Consider the following 18,978-nt stretch of genomic DNA (forward strand, 5'->3'; position numbering starts at 1 on the left):
CAAGTTGGCTCGTAAATGGAGTCGCCAGTAACGTTAGAACCGATTAACGTTAGACTAAACTCTTTGTACTATAGTGAATACTAGTACAAGATATATTGCCAAGTTCATTCAAAAACAGTTTCATTTTTGAACTGTCCAAATTTGCGTGAGATAGACAATATTTCGACATGATTTAACCGTTACACTCTCGTTTGCAACCGCAACTTCGACTCCATCCAAAGCTCAAATCGGTCCTCGTACCCTATGGTACATACAGTAACCTGCTTGTAACCTACTCCAGATTAACACATAACGAGGCTTTTCACAAGGCAGGGCAAAGGCGAAATAAATCCATTCTTCACAGTATTCGTGATATGTGGTACAGTCGAGTATGGCACTTGGGAGTTTTGTAACTCCGTTTAGGAGGATGTAACCGCCGCATGAATGCAAACAATGACCCACCGATGTCAAGCGACGTTTCATTGGCTGATTCAGATCCAATGCAATTTGATTGGTGAGAATTCCCTTCAACACTCTGAAACGGCCAGTTTTGCAATGGCGATGACTTTGGCCTACGATGTCGCTCGCGGCGCCTGCGCCGCGATATGGCTCGTCCTCCACATGTTCGTCCTGTTCGTCTACCAGACTGCCACATGCACTCTGCGTCCATTCAGCCGGGCCCACTTTCGGCGTGCGATCGGGTACTCTACATGTCGTCCTCACTGCAGCACATCCATCTTATATCCGTCCCTTCCTGCAGGAGATGTTTTGCCATGTACATGGAGATCATAGCGTGCTGCTTCCATCCATGCGATCTTGTGGTGTCGTAAGTTGTTGTCTTGACGACATCCATGATCGCTTCCTCCGGACATATTCCTTATTGTAGAGGGAACGTGCCCACAGATACATCAAAACCCATGATTATCCTTGCCAACCATCAAGTGGATGCCGATTGGTGGTATATCTGCGAACGTACGTCGCATATGACCCTGTATGTCCCTTCCTGATCATGAATCCTACACCACAGTGTTGCGAGCACATGGCGGAGCGGGCAACGTGAAGATCGCCATGAAACACACACTGCGATCGCTGCCTGTGTTGGGGACCGGCATGTCGATGCTGGACTTTCTCTTCTTGCGTCGAGACATCAAGGTCGACCGCGTGACCATTCAGGCGTATATGCAGAGCTTTGTGCAAGACAACTTTCCGTTCTGGCTGGTCTTGTTCCCCGAAGGCACGACAATCTTCACCGAGTCCGTGCTCAAGTCGCACGAGTTTGCCACCGCCCAGCACCGCCCCGTGCTGCACCGCGTCATGTTGCCGCGGTCCACGGGTCTCAAGCTCATGCTGGACGCGTTCAAGGACAGCCCCGTGCAGCCCACCATTTTGGACGTGACGATGGCGTTTCCGTCCTACTCGGGCGAAGTGCCTACGTACGAAATGGGGTACGACCGCCATGTGGACGTGGACTTGCCGTCCATGAAGAAGCTCTTGATGGGTCATGGCCCGTCCAAAGTGCACTTTCACTGCCGTCACTTCTCCATGGCAGATGTCGGCGACGACGTCCAAGCGTTTCTGGACGCGTTGTGGGTCGACAAGGAAGCCCTTCTCAACGAGTTTATTCAGCACCAGGTGGGTATCGTCGTTTCACGTGACAGACTGTTTGAATTTGAACGCAGGGCTTTGAGTCCAAGCAACACTCTACGCGTGTACTCCGGCCCACGGTGCGTTCATGACAAAATGTGTGCGGATAACAATAATAATGAATGGTCATCCACAGGCGTCGTGGCAAGCGGTGGGTCGGTTGTGGCTCGCCGGGGGGGTGTCCATCTGCTTCTGGCCGATGCTACTTCCATGTACAGCGATCTATCGCGCACCTTGGATGTGAACATGTGGCTTCGGTAGGCTACGTACTGGGCACCGTGGTTCGAAGTGCTTTTAGCGGTACCAAGGTCGTGCCACAGTCGATGGCGGCTTATTAGTGCGCACAAGGACGTCCAGTCTGCGTGCTCCGACTGCATTGTTAGCATGTAACTGAATGAATACTAAGGTCAAGAATGAGTTTACACTGAGATCGGGTCGCTCTGATGTTGGGGCCACTTGCAGGTCGCCCTGCAAGCAAGGCGTTAACAACGTGCACATTCGCTCTTCGCTGGATGGATACGATGGTGTACTTGGGATGACACATGTGAACCATTCAACGTAGGTACAATTATTGACAACACCAACGTGGACGTGCTCATTGTATGCCACCACCCGATGTTTTATCGAGTACTTGTACCCCACTGAAACAACATGTAGGGATAAGTTATCTACCGCTAATTCGGTTACACTTCGGTTTCACCTTGCCTTCCTTCACACAGCAAATCGCGACGATGGTAGGTCGACCCGCCAGCTCACGGCGTCAGCCTTCGGCTAAGGCTGCCGCCCCCCCTCGAAGCTCTACGTCCTCGTCCGTGTCCCGCGAGCCGAGCCTACCACCGCCACCCATAGTCAAAGTCTCGGTTCGAAATCTGCGGCTTCGACGAGGCGGCAATATCACGTACAACTTGAAGATGGCCACGTGTTTAATGAGCGTGCGTATTATTGATCCACATTACCCCCAGTAGACAAGTTGAGCTGCGATTTGTAGAGACAAGAAGTGGTCGTGTCGGTGGTGTTGCCAGAGTCCGTCCACGGCATTTCCGTATCTCCGTCCGAGGTCCGATCCTAACTAACGACGCGCCTCACTCTAAAGGCGTAGGTGCTGTTTACTCGGTCCAATTTCCGCCAACCGCAAGCCATTGCCGTGCACGCGACCGACACCACCGACTTGCTCCGGTTCTCGATCCAGCACATTCCCACGTTGACTTGGTTATTGGGACCCGACCAAGAGGCGGCAACTGTGGCGCCTGTGGTCGTGCAGGTGATGCCCAAGCAAGCGCTGTTTGTGTTTTGTTTTGGCTCGGGACTGTACGGTCGACTGGGCGTGACCCACCCCTTCGACAAGCGCGACGCCAGCGCATGTACACCTACCCCACTGGGCACCAAGTGGCTCGTGCCAGCGCAAGTCGCCTGTGGCAAGGCCCACACTGCCATCATCGATGCCAATGCCCATCTATATTGCTTTGGTGCGACCACCAGCACCTGCTAAATGAACAACACTTGTGACTGTCGTGGGTAGGGCGTGGCAGCGAAGGGCAACTGGGGCAGCCGCATGTCGATCATGTCAAAGCCGCGTCGGTGGTTCCCAAGCTCATGAACATGCTAGTGTGTTGGAAATACCCGTTATCCTCGTCAATTGGAATCATCTCAATGTGGTGCTTTTGCTGTAGGTCACCCACGTCAGTTGTGGAGCCAACCATACGTTATGCATCGTCAACAACATGTGGGCGTATGCATGGGGAGACAACTCTTCAGGCCAGGTACTAGCAACCTTTACGCCAACGAGGATATCTGATGCAGGACTTGTAGCTCGGACTGAATTTGAAAGCAAAGCACCACCGCACCCCCAGTCGAATACACCACCTCCCCGACGTGCGCTCTGTCGTGTGTGCTGGGGACCATTCGTTTGCACTCATGGCTTCTGGGAACGTCTTCGCCACGGGGTCCAACATAGGTCGTCCTTGCCATTTCCGCTTGTCCACACAATAACCCTCTTTTGCACAGCTGGTCAGTTAGGGTTTGGTGACACCACGACCCGCGCAACCTTCACACAAAACCCACACTTGACGCACGTGCATCACTTGGCGTCGGGGATGTATCACGCCATCGCCCATACCAAAGCCCCCCTCGCCGTGGTCGTGTGGGGGTGCGGCGGCAACGGACGGCTCGGGCTCGGCGACGTCGAGTCCAGGATGACGCCAGCAGACCTCACGGTGTGTCTTCAACCCTTTGATTGCTTTATGCCGATGTTAATGTGTCGTAAACCAGGACTTTCGAGGCACGAGAGTGTTGCAAGTCGCAGCTGGGGGCACCCACTCTGCACTACTCACAGAGGTATGGGACTATGATAAATTGGCATATATAGGTACAGGTCATTCTTAAACTGACCGACTACATCCGACAGGCGGGGGATTTGCTCATGTGGGGCGGCAATGCGTACGGCCAAGTGGGCGACGGCCTGTACAGCGACCGTTTAGTGCCCCATCGGCTGCACATGTTTCAAGGCAAATTCGTCCGTGCCATGTACACAATTCGATACAATGCAAGCTCCAATTGTCATGGGGACACTTGTAGTTCATTGGGGGAATGGCATTCCGTGGCACTCGTGGACGATGCGTGTGTGTACGCGTGGGGGTTTGGCGAGGAAGGCCAGGTGAACCCGTTCCAGCCATCCGTTCCTGACGCTATATTCTCAACATGTAGCTGGGATTGGGCGACGATCGCAGCTCGAGTTTGCCCCTTGTGGTGAACCCCCTCTCGGGCACGGCCCCCGTGTCCGTGTGCTGTGGGGGTGCCCACACTGTCGTGGTCACGACCCTCGAAACGTCTTGCCGCACGCAGCAAGAAAAGGACCGCCAGGTGCCTAACATTCGTACTTGTGCCTTTAATCACCAACACGTGTTTGTGTAGTTTTCCGAATGTGCCGCCACCCGCGAACGCCGGAGGCTGACGTGGCGCAAGTCCATGCAGTGGAAAGGCAAACATCCAAGTCGGAAGCGCGGCGTCGACATAAACCGACTGCTGCAGCCCGCCCAACACATAACATCGTCGCAGGACACCCCCCCGAAGCATCAACCGGCCAAGATGCCAAGTCGACCCCAGACCGCGCGGCCATTTCGAGACACCGTCAGGCCAATTCACGACGACGCATCCATGAATCAAGTGATGAACCACGTCGTGCCGTGGAGGGAGCGTCCGCTGACATCACGAACGTCGCTTCGAACGGCGTTGCGGTAGAGTCCACCCTCCCCCCGATACCTTCGACAGTTGAATAACATTGGGCTGTTGGTACGTGTAGCCAGGAATTTCACGCAATAGCCATGCTCCAGAAACCAGTGTCGACACCATCCTGCGCCAACTCGGCGTCCACTCGCGTGAGTGCCGCCCTTGTCGCCCAGGAAGCAGCCATGAAAACCAAAACGATGCTGGCGCAAGTCGATCCATTCGACACGTCGCTGTTGTTGGCCTGTAAACACGACCCCCCCAGTCGACCAAAGGCCTCACAGCCTCCACGAAACATCGTACAGCGGCGGCCGCAAACCGCGCCGTCGCGACAGTATTATGGGCACCCCCCTTCCAGCGAAACAGCAACACCCCTCCACCACGACGACAGTTTATCTGCGTTGCTCGACAATGACGACGACGACGACAGGGACATCGACCATGTGTTGTCGCAAGAAATGCACTGGATCGACTAACAAGGCGACACACAACGTGTAGTACATGTTAAAACGTGTTACAACTGGGAGGGCTTTGGGGGCGTCGTGTCCAAGGGAGCCGAAGTCGGGGTTTCACTGGTAGAAGCGGGGGTGTCCACAGGGGCTGCCGTCGGGGCCACAGGCGTCGACGAGGACGGTGTTTGGAAGGGGAAGGCCGTGGACGGGAACGCCGTGAGGGGGTTGGGCACATGCTGTCCCACTTGCTGCACCACTTGGGTGGTCAGCGGTCCCGCCAGAGCCGCGGCTGTGGACAGCAACGACTGGATGCCAATGCTCAACATACCCGCCACATCGTGCGCCTAAGCCACTCGCATCAACATCAACTGCATGAGATTGCAATCGTCGTACGTTGTTGGGGATGTCGCCCAAAGCAATCGCTTCTTCAATGCGGCGATCCAGAAAGCGCCACGTGTCCTCGTGGTTTGGCGACTGATCGGTCAGCATGAACAATTCTATGCACAAAGAGGAATCATACAGAAGGGTATTGTGATGGACACTGCATAAGGAGGGAGATAGATATCAAAGCAGGGGAAGGTATACCAGTGGCTGTGTACACTCCCGTGAGCACCGCGCGCTTCGTGTACCTGCAACCGTAATGAGGACATGAGAGTCATTCGTTATATGCCTTCGTACCACGACACGTCGGTGGAGCGGTCGCCGGCGTAGACCCAAATGTCGTCTACCATTTCCGCCAGCTTTTTCACCGTCGTGGGTGCATTTTGGGGCAGCGCGCCGAGGGCCATCGCTTGTGGCCACACGCTGATGTACGGCGCCAGGAGCTCCAAACGGAATCGAATGCCGCGCTTGAGGCGGTCCGTCACAGGCAAGTCGATGGTTTCCGCGGCCAGTTTGTCTTGGACCTTGTGCTGAAGGTCGTCCATGAAGTATTCCACCAACTCGATGGGGCCACGAGGAAACATTCCGTGGGCCACTGACGGATACCCGGCATCGCGGGCCCCGCTGCCCAGGGAGTCCACGCTCCATCTACAAGAGTGTTTTGTGATGAATATGGGACGAGGTCCAAGGGCTTACCCCTTGGTCTTTACGTGGTCGATTGCATGCGACAAGATGATATGGCTCGGATCTTGTTGCTGGGTAATAGACGCCGCAGCGGTGGCCTGCTGGGCCGTGCTGAAGCATCGAGCGACCAATGTCGCGCGGCGAGAAGTTGCTCGTAGCATGTTTGTGTTGCTAGCAGAATTCCACAAATTGAGTCCATTGAAGTGCGAGCCGTTACGGCCAATTTTATTGTCGAAAAGAATAATATTTTGATCGTACTCTTCCATTCAATATGCTACCTCCAGAAATAAAATAGTGCAAGTGATTTTTCCGGATACATGAGGACACATATCCGGTTCTCATGGTTTTTGGAATTTTGGCTCTATCCGACGATGCCGATGGCCGTGCCTGAGGTAGAGCCCATCATCCATGACAGCATGAGCGAATGATCGCTTCATGTGGTAGGAATCCCCGGAAAGCATCAACCTGCCACGACTTCGCAGAGCCGCAGGAACGAGCTCAGCGCCCAAGCTTCAGATTCCGCCGTATTTTGCATGGGTAGGCGAAGAAAAACCGACATTTGCTAACTCTGTGGATGCAGGACAAATGGAACGATCAGGGTAGCCATGTGCGCCAGGCTTCACCAGTAGGTAGCGAGACAGAGGTAGGATATACATGCACCGTGCGTAGTCATCTCATCACGATGCCATGTATGACACCCACGAACAGTCGCTCAAACTACGAGCCAAAGCCAACTTGGATTTGCTGCATGAACGCAGTGCCCGCACGCTGCAGTTCATAAAGAGTCGTCATGCCAACCCCACTGTCGTGTCCGACGTGGAGAAGAAGCGCTTGTTGTGCAAGGAAAACATCCAGGCGTTGCAAGCGCAGTTGGCGACTCCGATCCTATCGTCGGTCCATCGTCATCCGCCCGTGACTCGGTCAGCACTTCGTAGCCACAGCAGTTCCGACAGAATCCCAACGAAAGGGAACAAGCATGTGCAGTTTGCCACCACCGCCGACGAGCACTTCATGACTGTCCCCGATGTCAAGTCGACCCTGGAAACCCACTTGAAGGCTCGACTCCTCAAGGCAAGAGCACCCCCCGCCACCACCCAGACAAAGAGCCAACGTGAGACACGATTCGGCAGTACCCTGCGACGACTTTCGTCCAAGCGGCACCCACAAACACAACGTACATCGTCCATGTCACAGACACAATCAGATGTCCCCTCTCCCAGCCCACCATCGGAAGGGGCGGTGTCCGCCACTCGTCCTCGTCGACTTCGCCGGCATCCAGCGACGTCATCCGCGCCCGACTTGCCACGCCGCTTTGCGTTCCTTCGACCAGCTCCTCGCAAGTTTGTGTACTTCAAATCCCCTTTGGTGGTCCGTGCGCTCATGCATGTCAAATGTCCGCATATTCTTATGGATGGCATTACGATGCTTTGCAGGCGTTGCCTGGCGATAAGCCAAATCAAATCAACGAAGCTACGCCAGTGCATTCTGGTGTGGCGATTCGACGACGACGGCGGCGATACCCACGGCGATTGGAGGTCTGTCCTGATTTCTCCGAGACGAGCGAGATCTTCCTCTGAGTGTGTAGAACCCCGTCTTTATGCACCCAAGGTACCCTCCATACAGCTCGCTTCGTCACTACACGACAGAATACCACGCTCAATTTCGCCCCCCGCATCGTCGCCCCCAACGCTTGCTCCTCAATTAGCCATACACTTGATTAAACGATACGTCCCCTGCTCCTCTGTCATCAAACAGCAAAGAACAATTCCACCAGTAACGTTACTAACTTTGAAGCAAATGTTGTCCAGATTAGTTCATAACGTTAGTAAAGACGAGCTGGGAAGCAATACATTGCCATTGAGTACACGTCTATTCTTAGTCGACTCTTAGTTTGTCATGGGCGCTGGGGCGTCTTCATCTACCCCGGGGCTGGAGGCAATGCCAGAGCCTCAACAAGCCCAACTTCGAGCGACCTTTCAGGTACTCGTGGCGGCGGGCGTGTCGGAGGCGGATGCGGCCGCGCAATTGCATGCCGAGGTCACAACATCGGCGCTGACAGTTCAGATAGACCTAACGGAGCTGCCTGCTGCAGTGTCGTCGGCGGTGGAACGAGGAAAAACGCCCCTGGTGGTCGACCCCAGCGGCAAAGCTGCGACGTTCTACAGCTACAGACCGGTGACGGTGATTGATGGCAAGGCCATGGCACTGGACAAGAGCATGCGCAAGGTACCCGTGCTGGAGGTGCTGGACGGGGCCCGACAGAGGCTCGTGGGGGCGCTCAAGACGGGGGTGCCCGTGGTGATCGCCATGGACCAGTGCGTCGTGGACTTCGCCAACACGTTCAACGACGCCGCGCTCGTCGCGTCCGGCACGGTGACGCACGATCCGTCGATGCGTTGGTTTCCAGTTGAGTTGCTGTTTCGACGCGCAGGTATCATCCTATCTGCGCCTATGACATGGCAGCAACTAGGTACTTTGAAGGTCATGTTGTTGGTGCGTGTGTACAGGCAAAGCCATCGTGGGCGACGCGGTGTTGGAGTCACTATATCGACAAGCAGACAAAGCCGACACGGCGGGCGTGGTGAGCTGTCGTAACAAGGCCGAGTTTTACGTGGTGCTGCTCACGGCGTTTGAGCCCAAGGACTTTGAAAAGTACCTTTTCGGCAACGACATGGGGCTGCTACGACCCACGTCCATGTACGAGTTTATCGTGGTGAATCAAGACCACTTTCCAAGCGACAACGATGATTGATAAAACTGTCTAATAACAACCAACTTGCTTGATTCATTCAAGGACAGTTAGCCGAACACTTCCGCTAATAACAACCAACTTGCTTGATTCATTCAAAGAGGAAGTGTTCGGCTTCAGAACGATGGGGACTTGAGTTCTTCGTAGCTCAAGAGAACGGGAGTTTCTCGGAGGCTAGCAGCGCTCGCATGCGTCGTTGCAGGGCGTGGCTTAGGGCGACATCGTATGAGGCTTTGCTCGCAGCGGAGCGTCGACGAATTTACGACGAAGAAAACCTTTATTTAATGAAATTAAATATCCTTTTGAATTAAATCTAAAATTAATTGATGAATATTTTAAGAATAATTAATATATATATTATATTTATATAAAAAAATATTTTAATAGAATAAATAAATATTTGTAAAACGATTTATAAAATCTGAAATTATTTTAAATTCATGTAAAATATTATTGTATTTTATTTTTTTAGAATTGTTTTTATTAATAACTTTTACTATTAATAGTAGGACTTTAGATTTATTTATTACTAAAAAATATTCCAAAAATAGGTAAAATAATTAAATAAAATAATAAGTCTTGCATAATATAAAAAAAATGGCGAATAATAATTTAGAAAAAAATTGACTCATTTTTCTAATATCTTGTTCATCTCCCATAGCATGAATAACCGAACCTGCTCCAACCACACTCAATTGAACACATAATGCAATGGAGAAGGAGGTACACTGCCAGGAGGGGGCTCGGATAGATTTGTCCTGTGGATAAGTATCATTTGCACTTGCAGGGGTTGGATACATCGAAGACGAAGGAGGCGAGGGGGCGTCATGGAAGGGAGGGGCGGCATGGCGCATATTGAGCGCATCCATTCGATCTTTATAGGCACGACCCGCTCGCTAAGTCATTCCGTCAGAGGTTTGGAAGGCAGGTGAACTGACAGTACTTGGTTGTCCAGGAACTTCTGGCGGGCAATGTCTGCCAGCGACGATGGGCTGGGGTGGTTGATATGTTGGGGCGGCGCAGCTGGGGGTGGGGGGTGATAAGCAGGTAAGTAATCATACAAGGATTTCTTGGAAGATGGAGTAGCATTGGGTAGAGTGTCTACTGGTTGAAATACACTCGGGAGACGTCGAGGGAGCGTTGGATTTCTGGGTACGTCGCTGACGATTCGCATGATGTACGAATTTACAAACGCATCGGAGATGATGTCTGTCGCCGACGGCCGGTCCTACGATGGACTTGAGCAACCGAAAGACGAGCTCGATTGAGGGGGAATCATCTACCATAGGAGATTTCGAAAGCAATTGCCGCACCAACGGTCCGTTGCAAGTCTGGATGGTAATGCGATGGGATGGTCTGCCTGAAGAGCGTTCGTCACCACAAGCGGCATCGTCCTCGCTTGAAACGGAGATGTGAGGGCTACGAGTTCGTACAAGACGCATCCTAAGCTCCAAATGTCGCTCTTCGTATTGTAGTCTTCTCCGTTGCATATTTCAGGGGACCTGTCATGGGTTTAGGCACAACTGGCGAGCGAGCGATCTGTAGTACATACATGTACAACGGAGTGCCAATTTGAGTTTGCGCGGCATCCAACGTATGATCCAGGGTGCGTGCAATCCCAAAATCCCCCAATTTGACAATGCCGTCGCGGGAAAGAAAGACATTCTAATGGTACATTGAATGAGTGAAACCATCGTTGACACTGTTGGAATCATTGTGGTTTGATGTCTCCACGAAAATGAACGTGATGTACTGTACCACCGGTGCAAATGACAAGCCTACCGATGGAGGATATGTCTGCTGTGAACGTACTCGACGGCCAAGCACAGCTGGATGAGCAAGCGCATGACTTCGGCTTCCGGCACCGGCTCCCCTCTACCAAGCAATGAGCCCCCCCAATAATTCATGCTGTTGTGGCGATGGCAATGCACTTGTCTTTTTGGTCCGAAATGAACGCTCCGAGGTCGCCACCATCAGCGTACTCCATGAGCAACCACACCGCGTCCTTGTCGTGCAAGCACTGCACGTATCGGATAATGTTGAAGTGATCCAAGGATTGTAATAAGTGCGCCTCGTCCAAGTGGCGGTCTGGTCCCGACGAAAGAGCAGCGACTTGGCCACAACCAAGTCGTTTGTTTGTGCCGGACCAGCAGCGCCTCGCCGTGGCTGCCGCGCCCCAGTTCCTTGACCACGTCATATTCATCCATGCGACGTTTCGTGATACTGTAATGCTTCAATGATGTCACCACTTTACTACGTAGTACGTGCGACTGTGTGGGCTCAATTGAATCGCTGGGTTGTACTGGACATACAGTATCAAGACTCGTCCCCCAGCTCCACCCTATCGCTGCTTGGAGTTCGCAGTCAAATTCACGTCAATGTGGCTCTCTTATCCGAATAAATACACATTGTGTTAACGGCACTTAGCAGTAAAAACATGGTGGCTACAGCAACATTTGCCACAATTCGTCCCACATACACGACGGTTTGCATGCTTTGAGCTCGATGCGAAGCGACGTCGTGACTTCCTTCATGGACAGCCGTTGGAGTGGGTCCACTTCCAGCATCATTTCGATCAGCTCCATCGTCGACTCCGAGAACAGCGCGTCCATGTGCCACAAGTTCACGAGCGAATGCACGCCGTACGCTTCAAGCATGACAAACCGCTTGTCGGTGCGGCACGGCCGTTGAATAGGCGGCACCCCCGTGACCAGCATGAACAGCATGACCCCGAGGGCCCACACGTCTGCTTTGCACGGGTCGTAGTCGTCGCCAGCGTAGACTTCTGGCGCCATGTACGGCACCTTTCCTACCGGTTCGTTGCATGTCACTGGTAATACCACAGCGAGCCCAAAGTCGCAGACTTGGCAAGCCCCGTTCGCATCCAAGAGGATGTTTTCAAGGGTCAAGTCGCGGTGGGCCACGCGTTGTGTGTGCAAGTGTAGGACAGCGCTAGCGATTTGGGTCATGTACTGCAGTGCCGTGGACGACGGCAGCCGAGTGTGTCGCCTCAACTCTGCAAAGAGGTCGCCGTTTGGACAGTAGTCCAGGACCATGTGTAGCATGTTATCGACGTGGAAGCTCCGACGCATGCGAAGGACGTGGCGATGTCGAGGTAGGCGAAGATGCAACCGAGCCTCAGCCATCGAGTCGCGGGTGGCCACCACACGTTTAACGACAACAAGCGCGTGGGCAGCGCGGTCCCGGCACAGCAGGACGCTGCCTTGGACCACAGTGGCCAATTCAGTCTCCACTTTGAACTGCATAATCGGAAATACTACGTACTGCTGCATTGTACTTGAATTGACATAAAAGATTCTTTCAGCCTGATTTGGCAGGGTCGTATCGAATCTGAGATTCCCAAACGTGGATCCCAGTACTGTACTGTACTGTACTGTGTACTTCGGTACTAGTTCCTCTTGCATTTCCGGTTCAAACTCGACGTCATGCAATTTTGCTCGTCGTTGTCGTGGCTTCACTAAAGTCCAAGAGGTAAGACTTCGCCAGGAGATCTCGACGTCGGTATGTGGTCGCTTGGTGTAGTTGCCAGGTTTGGCATGTGAAATTCGGTGTCACTAAAGTACACTGTACAGTAGTGGGATGCTGTACCGGTACTCGCATTGGTACAGTTGTAGTACGACGTACGATGTACTGTTGTATCAATAGTGTACTACGTATGATGTGATAGTACTGTAGTACTGTCTGAACTCGTGTTGTGCGGTTGGTGGTTGGATCGTCATTCTCAAGTTGAATCCTCGCCAAGAATAATGTGACTGCCGTCGCGGGGCCAACGTTTGCTAAAGCTTGTCCAACCACATGTAGCCGCACCACCATGTCATGAATGTAGGGGGTGCCGTCGTCTGTACATTGCCGAAAGCATGTCTGAAAAATCGAAGCCCGGCGATCAGCGAAACACAACGTTCAATTCTGTATGTTGTTGCGGCGAATTGTCGTGGCAGATGCGAGTCATTCCATGAGAAGTACTACGTAGTATGAGACCCATTCTGACTTCATTTAGCGACCCAATGCTGTTTCGAGCTAGCCGAACCTCGTGTTGTTGTATGAAGATGAACGCATCAGAGTCGTGCATTGCAGTCTCTCGACACTTCTGGGAATCACAGTTGGCGGCTAGATGCCAATACCTACGTACTAACTACATGAAACTTCTCGATCCTGGTCCAACACTGTCAGTGCCATGACTTCAAGGTAACGTTATCCCAAATGTCACGACATAAAGAAGAAGGGTGGAGGCTCGGGCTGACAGTCTCTTGCAGACATGCACTGCGTACATAGTCGTCTCAAACGCTCACTCGCAGCCACAGTGCCATGTCCATCAATTGTGCTAAGGCGAATCACATCAAAGCATGAATGCTGCCCGGCCGACACAGAAGCCGACATCAATATCACTGAGCCGACATCTCGCTCGGACAATGATATCCGTATCCGGATACTATGGGGTTGCAATTAAATTGGCCTTCAAAATTATGGCTACAAATCTCAAGATAATTCAATGAATTCCAACCAGCCAGTCACACCGCGGAAGAGGCAATCATGAAGCGAAGGAGCGACGGCCGCGCCTCGTCCATTGTGTTCAACCTGCGGCACCGGGAGCTGCAGCACGGCTCTCGACCTTATGGACGTCATTCATCTGCATGTACACCCACATGGAACTCGTCCACGATGAACCCGTCCCAACACGTGGAGCTGGATGCGAAGCGTCCGTTGTTGCAGACTTTGCGAAGCGACAGGCAGGACGTGTACATGAGTCATGGCGACACGTACGAGCATCAGATTCCTCCTTTCCACGTTGCATTCAGCGAGAAGCGGATGCATGGCACACTGCTTGCGGTCGCCGACGAAGAAGGTTGGGTAAGCTTGTTTGCAACCCACGACAGAAAGCCGAGAATGCTGCCACCACACCATCAAGCGTGCGACCACGGTACGACGAACACACGACTTCAACACATGTACCTCATGGACCACTTCCGCTGAATGCTCCATGTAGAGCGACCCGTGTCCAAGTTCTCCGCCCACCAAAACGCCATTTTCGATCTCATCTGGTGCAGCGACGACGCGCACATTGCCACCGCGTCTGGCGACCAGCATCTCAGCGTGTGGGACGTAGAGACGTCTGCAAAGTTGTGCCACTTTGAGGGCCACACGATGAGCGTCAAGTGCGTTCGGCAAATGCCCGGCAACCCGAACGTGTTTGCGTCTGGGTCGCGGGATGGCAACGTGTTCTTCTGGGACACGCGGCACCCGTATCGCGCCGCGGGCTCGTCGACTTCAACTTTGGTGCAGACGTTTCGACCTGTGGAAAGCTGTCTGCGGTGCCACGACTTTTACTCGCCGAGCTCGACCTCGACGGACCGGCGCAAGAAGCGGCGGACGTCCATCCCCAACGCGCAGCGCAGCGTCACATGTGTCGAATTCACGGGCGACGGACACGAGCTCATCTCGTCCGGCGCGGTCGACGGGTACGCGTCCTCCGACGACATGCCCAGCATGACTCGACGACGATTGATATTGTAGCATGGTCAAGTTCTGGGACCTGCGCACGCTCACATCGGACAACTTGAAACTCACGCGGTCGTTCAGCTGCTTGAACCCGAACGGCCGTCGGTACGGCATTTCGTCGCTCACGCTCGACCACACCAAGACCAAGCTGCTCGTGAGTGCCGCCAGCAACGACATATTCCTCTATGACCTCCTCCGATTCGCCTCCACTGACCCCGTCGCCACGTACCACGGCCACAAGAACTCGTCTTTTTACGGTACTTTGACGGCGTATCTCATATCAACACGTCATCTCAGATTGCCCTTTGACTTTTGTTCATCGATCGATTCTACTTGGCTTTTGTATGCCAGTATCCCACTCATGTTTCAGTCACACACTAATTCGGTGTTGAATGTGGTCGTGGATGATTTGATTGGTTACTTGATTCGTGATCTGGGTTGTGATTGGTCGATCTTTGATTGTCTACTGTACATCATCTCATATTCATGCGAGTGTGTGTTTTTGCTTCTAGTCAAATCCGGGTTTAGCCCAGACAGCAACTTTATCGTGAGCGGCTCGGTGGACCAAAACGTGTACATTTGGGACGTCCGTGCCGACGGGGGGGGCGCCCCCGCCGCGGTCCTGCGCGGCCACGAGGGCGAAGTGAGCAGCGTCGCCTGGTGCAAGGCTGACTTTTCCAAGATCGCGTCGTGCTCGGACGACGGCACGGTGCGCGTGTGGCACATGGGCCGCGACCAGGATGCCGACGCGGCGGAAGGGGAAGCGTCGTCGTGCGGACGGGGGTGTGCCTTGGGGCGGGCCAACCCGCTGCCACCACTTTCATCCCCCGCCATCCTCCACCCATCGACTGCTTCGATAAGTCCCCCTGCAGCAGCAGCCTCCGTAGCTACGACTGCGCCAGCTCATCAAGGGACATTGCATCATTTCTGGAGTAGGACAAGCTCAGTTTAAGGGAAGAAGCAACGTTATTTATACAGCATGATGCCAACTGGGAGTCGTTCTTGCCAGTAGTATCTACTAGTAGTATGTAGTAGTACTAGTAGTATGTAGTACTAGTACATGCAGCAGCCAGCCACACCAATCCGCCATGGGGTGGGTCTTGGCCTTCGGTGCCCCAGGGTACGGCGGCCGCTTGTCCGTAGCCGTCTCGCTGGCTTGCGCCATCGCGAAAGGCCGGAAGTGCCAATGCGCTAGACCGCAGCCGCGGCGATCGGAGCTGGGCCGAGGAGTGCGTGTACTTGGTGACCAAGCCCGGCCAGTGTTGCTCAAGCAACTGACGCATGCTCTTGTATGGGATGCTCGGCTGAGCGCCGCGCCATACGAACAGGTCTGGAGCGACTACTACTAGTAGATACTACTACTATTGTAGGGGCCTTTTGGGATGATACCACGGGCATACAAACTACATACAAACTGTAATATAAATATGAAATATTGGGAATTTGACAGTTTCGAAAATAGTCGTAGAAAGAACATGATCTTATCTTCAATTTGAACTGATTTACGCCGATTTTGGGAAAAAAATGCATGAAATATTGACAAAATGGCACGGACTTTCAGCTACTGAGGCTCCTTTTGTCATTAAACGTTCACTTACTTCACTCAAATAAGATGTATAACACACAAGGGCTTAAATGAAGGATTAGATACTGTGTTGTGCGGAGTAGATGGTGGAGAACGATGTGTGTCGATCGATGGAGAAGTTCCTGCCTTGCGCTTGATGAATTCATGAACCTTGGTCATCCAATAAAACGATGTGTTAATGGTAATTATAGCCAATCAGTGAAGCCGAATCAGATTTTTTAGTAGATACTAGCACCTACTAACACATTTTGGGTGTTGATTTCCATCGACACATCTTCCGCGCAAATTTAGAAGGCGACGGTGACCCTGGCTATTCATCACGTCAATGCAACACATTTCAAGTGTAGTCTGAAGAAATATTATTCGAAAGAGGCGTTGAAATTGCTTCAGTAATAAAGAAGTTACAATGACCATCTTCCCAAAAGGCCCCTACAATAGTATGGAGTACTATTAATAGTAGTAGTATCTACTAGTAGTATGGATGGAGTACACATACAACCACCCTGGCGGCAGCAAGAGCATGCTTACTCGATGGGGGATGTCAAAAGACATTTATGAATTAGTTCCACGGCAAATCTTGCAGGATGTCAAACTTAGAGGCGTCTTGGATCTTGGAGTGGTTGGCCGACTTGGGCATGACGACAAAGGACGCGTCCGTTGCGATGCCGCACTGGTTGTCCTTGTTCCGGCTCATGAGGATGTACCCGTCGAGGCCCCATCCCGTGCCCCACGAGTTCTTGACCAGCCAAAAGTCCTTGCCCTTGTAGTTGCCGTACCCGACGGCCGACACGCCATGGTCCAGCTCGTTGTACCCGTTCTTGCACAACGACCACGAAAACACCCCATGGCGATACAGCTGAAACAAAAAGCTTGACGCGTCGATGGCGACGGACGCCACGGCGTGGTTGGCAATCGCCCCCTTGAGCGCGTCTTCGTCGCCCGACGTCACGTTCACGTACGACGTGAAGTGGCCGATCGCTTTGTCGTCCTTGGCCAAACACTTGCCGTGGGATTGCGCAGTGTACGGGTAGTCTGCTTCCTTTTCGAGCTTGCCGCCATGGTTCTCGATGATTTCAACGAACCCATGCGCCATTTCGCCACCGTGGCTGCAGTCGTCCGCCCCGCCGTCCACGCAGTCTACGAGTTCTTGCTCGGAAAACGACTCAAGGGTGCCGGTCGACAAGGCATATGCGCTTTCGAACGAAGCCACTGCAGAGAACGCCCAGCACGACCCACATTGGCCTTGGTTCTTCACGGGGGTCACCACGTTGTGCTTGCGCCAGTCCCACGCGTCTGGCACGTTATCGTTCTGGTTGCGGTACGTTGACGTCGCCAGGCTGGGCGCGCCCGAGCGTTTGAAGCCCAGCATGCGCTTGTATTCGTCGTCCGTCAAATCCGCCAAGTCTACACGTAAGCGATGATAAATCATGTAGTGATGCACGTAGACTGACGTACGGTTAAGTCCCAAGGCAAATGTGTGCTCGCCAGAATCGTATCCTCGGTTGTGTTCTTCGATGCGGCGCAAGTTGGTTTGGAAGGCCTTGAAACGCTTCATCACTAACGGATGATCGTCGCCATGGTGTCGGTAGTCCTTGTCGTAGTCGGCCATGTACTGCACGAAGGCGGCAACATCCCTCAAGGACGCAACAGTTTCATCGCCGTTGAACGCCGCATGCACAATGGCGACGGCGGCGGCAAGAACAATAGTCTTCATGGTGGTCGCACAGCGAATTCCAAAATGAATCCGATGAAATAAGTGGGGTCGAGAAGGGCCGGCGGGTGAAAGAAGCGATCTTTCATTGATTAAAACGTAGTACGTTATATAATATAGACGTCGGATACACATCACCACAACCTACATGCATACTTGAAACGAATGCTTCTAGGTCATGACGACCTTGAAGTTTGTATAACGTGCAAGGATCGAATAAAACGTATTTAGCGTGTGACATGATTGAGTCGCCTTTGCTGATCTTTCGACAATCATCGTTTTGATTGGCCTATCTATTGTCTGATCCTAACTTTGATTGGTCAGCGCTCAAAATGATTGCGAATCAGCCAATCCGTAAGCAGTATAACCCCAATCCCTCGAAGGTTCTAACCAATGAAAATGCTGCAATCTCGTCCCCAAACGTGGACGAGGCGTCCTTCACAGATGAACAGACTGCTGGTGCGACTGCAACCTCACTTTCATCGCCGCTGCCTGTTGCTCCAACGAAGCATGGCCACGGAAGCGGAACGCGCTGGCGCAGCCGTCGAGCCCAAGGGCTACGAGCCAACCCTCTTCGATAAGATCATCTCCCGCGAGATCCCGTCGACTGTAGTGTTTGAGAACGACAAAGTGCTTGCCTTTCGCGACATCAGCCCCCAAGCCCCCGTGCATGTGATTCTCGTTCCCAAAGTCCGCGACGGGCTCACGCGCATTGCCAATGCGGAGGAGCGCCACAAGGAGATCCTCGGCGAATTGCTGTACACGGCGTCCGTCGTGGCGAAGAACGAGCAGCTCGATGAAGGGTATCGCATCGTGATCAATGACGGTCCCCGTGGATTGCAGTCTGTGTACCACCTCCACTTGCACATTCTCGGCGGTCGGACGCTCAGCTGGCCGCCTGGTTAAGCCACTTTGACGTCTCTCCTGCCTTGGGCATGTTAACCCTACTGTTATAATAGTATAGGTTAATGTAAGTGGCGTAGTGGCAGTAATGTTATTTTCAAATTATCAGCCCCTATTATTAATGTTCCAAACAAAAAGTGCAAACGACAGT

At 52.9% G+C, this 18,978-nt stretch overlaps 9 protein-coding genes across 14 annotated transcripts; 6 read left to right on the forward strand and 3 right to left on the reverse strand.

The window, feature by feature from the left end:
- Window positions 1–538: 538 nt before the first annotated feature.
- On the forward strand, window positions 539–2,111 carry H257_03660 (hypothetical protein; the record flags this gene model as incomplete). Its single annotated transcript, XM_009827848.1, has 7 exons — window positions 539–680; window positions 740–805; window positions 866–951; window positions 1,007–1,611; window positions 1,659–1,703; window positions 1,760–1,835; window positions 1,885–2,111. Coding segments are annotated over 7 exons (1,097 nt in total), but the record flags the coding sequence as incomplete, so codon positions are not given.
- A 243-nt stretch (window positions 2,112–2,354) lies between these two features.
- On the forward strand, window positions 2,355–5,321 carry H257_03661 (hypothetical protein; the record flags this gene model as incomplete). Its single annotated transcript, XM_009827849.1, has 13 exons — window positions 2,355–2,555; window positions 2,612–2,680; window positions 2,723–3,089; window positions 3,143–3,228; window positions 3,294–3,383; window positions 3,433–3,577; window positions 3,640–3,836; window positions 3,892–3,957; window positions 4,028–4,146; window positions 4,198–4,276; window positions 4,327–4,482; window positions 4,534–4,856; window positions 4,922–5,321. 13 exons carry the CDS (start codon window positions 2,355–2,357, stop codon window positions 5,319–5,321), a joined length of 2,298 nt encoding a protein of 765 aa, XP_009826151.1.
- Window position 5,322: 1 nt separating this feature from the next.
- H257_03662 (rpsU-divergently transcribed protein) lies at window positions 5,323–6,545 on the reverse strand. Its single transcript, XM_009827850.1, has 5 exons — window positions 6,375–6,545; window positions 5,976–6,326; window positions 5,883–5,926; window positions 5,691–5,794; window positions 5,323–5,641 (listed from the first exon to the last, which is right to left on the reverse strand). The coding sequence occupies exons 1-5, from the start codon at window positions 6,521–6,523 to the stop codon at window positions 5,360–5,362; spliced, it is 930 nt and encodes a 309-aa protein (XP_009826152.1). The 5' UTR covers window positions 6,524–6,545; the 3' UTR covers window positions 5,323–5,359.
- A 169-nt stretch (window positions 6,546–6,714) lies between these two features.
- H257_03663 (hypothetical protein) lies at window positions 6,715–8,219 on the forward strand. 5 transcript variants are annotated; one of them, XM_009827852.1, is made up of 6 exons: window positions 6,721–6,754; window positions 6,807–6,899; window positions 6,943–7,005; window positions 7,071–7,730; window positions 7,796–7,897; window positions 7,948–8,219. In XM_009827852.1, the coding sequence occupies exons 1-6, from the start codon at window positions 6,734–6,736 to the stop codon at window positions 8,065–8,067; spliced, it is 1,059 nt and encodes a 352-aa protein (XP_009826154.1). In that variant the 5' UTR covers window positions 6,721–6,733; the 3' UTR covers window positions 8,068–8,219. The 5 variants fall into 5 exon arrangements, with proteins under 5 accessions (XP_009826157.1, XP_009826156.1, XP_009826154.1 ...); XM_009827855.1 differs by having other exon boundaries at window positions 6,715–6,754; window positions 6,943–7,730; XM_009827851.1 differs by having other exon boundaries at window positions 7,071–7,897.
- On the forward strand, window positions 8,206–9,155 carry H257_03664 (hypothetical protein). The gene is made up of 2 exons (XM_009827856.1): window positions 8,206–8,793; window positions 8,870–9,155. Exons 1-2 carry the CDS (start codon window positions 8,259–8,261, stop codon window positions 9,112–9,114), a joined length of 780 nt encoding a protein of 259 aa, XP_009826158.1. The 5' UTR covers window positions 8,206–8,258; the 3' UTR covers window positions 9,115–9,155.
- A 72-nt stretch (window positions 9,156–9,227) lies between these two features.
- Window positions 9,228–12,404, reverse strand: H257_03665 (NEK protein kinase; the record flags this gene model as incomplete). The annotated part of the gene is made up of 10 exons (XM_009827857.1): window positions 9,228–9,285; window positions 9,910–10,007; window positions 10,055–10,339; window positions 10,395–10,442; window positions 10,490–10,613; window positions 10,664–10,776; window positions 10,815–10,839; window positions 10,894–10,986; window positions 11,043–11,294; window positions 11,560–12,404. The coding sequence occupies 10 exons, from the start codon at window positions 12,402–12,404 to the stop codon at window positions 9,228–9,230; spliced, it is 1,941 nt and encodes a 646-aa protein (XP_009826159.1).
- Window positions 12,405–13,662: 1,258 nt separating this feature from the next.
- On the forward strand, window positions 13,663–15,580 carry H257_03666 (hypothetical protein; the record flags this gene model as incomplete). Its single annotated transcript, XM_009827858.1, has 4 exons — window positions 13,663–14,050; window positions 14,117–14,588; window positions 14,644–14,885; window positions 15,141–15,580. 4 exons carry the CDS (start codon window positions 13,663–13,665, stop codon window positions 15,578–15,580), a joined length of 1,542 nt encoding a protein of 513 aa, XP_009826160.1.
- A 957-nt stretch (window positions 15,581–16,537) lies between these two features.
- Window positions 16,538–18,051, reverse strand: H257_03667. 2 transcript variants are annotated; one of them, XM_009827860.1, is made up of 3 exons: window positions 17,669–17,955; window positions 16,742–17,617; window positions 16,538–16,642 (listed from the first exon to the last, which is right to left on the reverse strand). In XM_009827860.1, exons 1-2 carry the CDS (start codon window positions 17,925–17,927, stop codon window positions 16,773–16,775), a joined length of 1,104 nt encoding a protein of 367 aa, XP_009826162.1. In that variant the 5' UTR covers window positions 17,928–17,955; the 3' UTR covers window positions 16,538–16,642; window positions 16,742–16,772. The 2 variants fall into 2 exon arrangements, with proteins under 2 accessions (XP_009826162.1, XP_009826161.1); XM_009827859.1 differs by having other exon boundaries at window positions 16,538–17,617; window positions 17,669–18,051.
- Window positions 18,052–18,326: 275 nt separating this feature from the next.
- On the forward strand, window positions 18,327–18,959 carry H257_03668 (hypothetical protein). Its single transcript, XM_009827861.1, has one exon. It carries the CDS (start codon window positions 18,369–18,371, stop codon window positions 18,828–18,830), a length of 462 nt encoding a protein of 153 aa, XP_009826163.1. The 5' UTR covers window positions 18,327–18,368; the 3' UTR covers window positions 18,831–18,959.
- The last annotated feature ends 19 nt before the right edge of the window (window positions 18,960–18,978 follow it).

The sequence above is a fragment of the Aphanomyces astaci genome, assembly GCF_000520075.1.
Source record: "Aphanomyces astaci strain APO3 unplaced genomic scaffold supercont1.6, whole genome shotgun sequence".
NCBI classification, from domain to species: Eukaryota; Oomycota; class Saprolegniomycetes; order Saprolegniales; family Verrucalvaceae; genus Aphanomyces; species Aphanomyces astaci.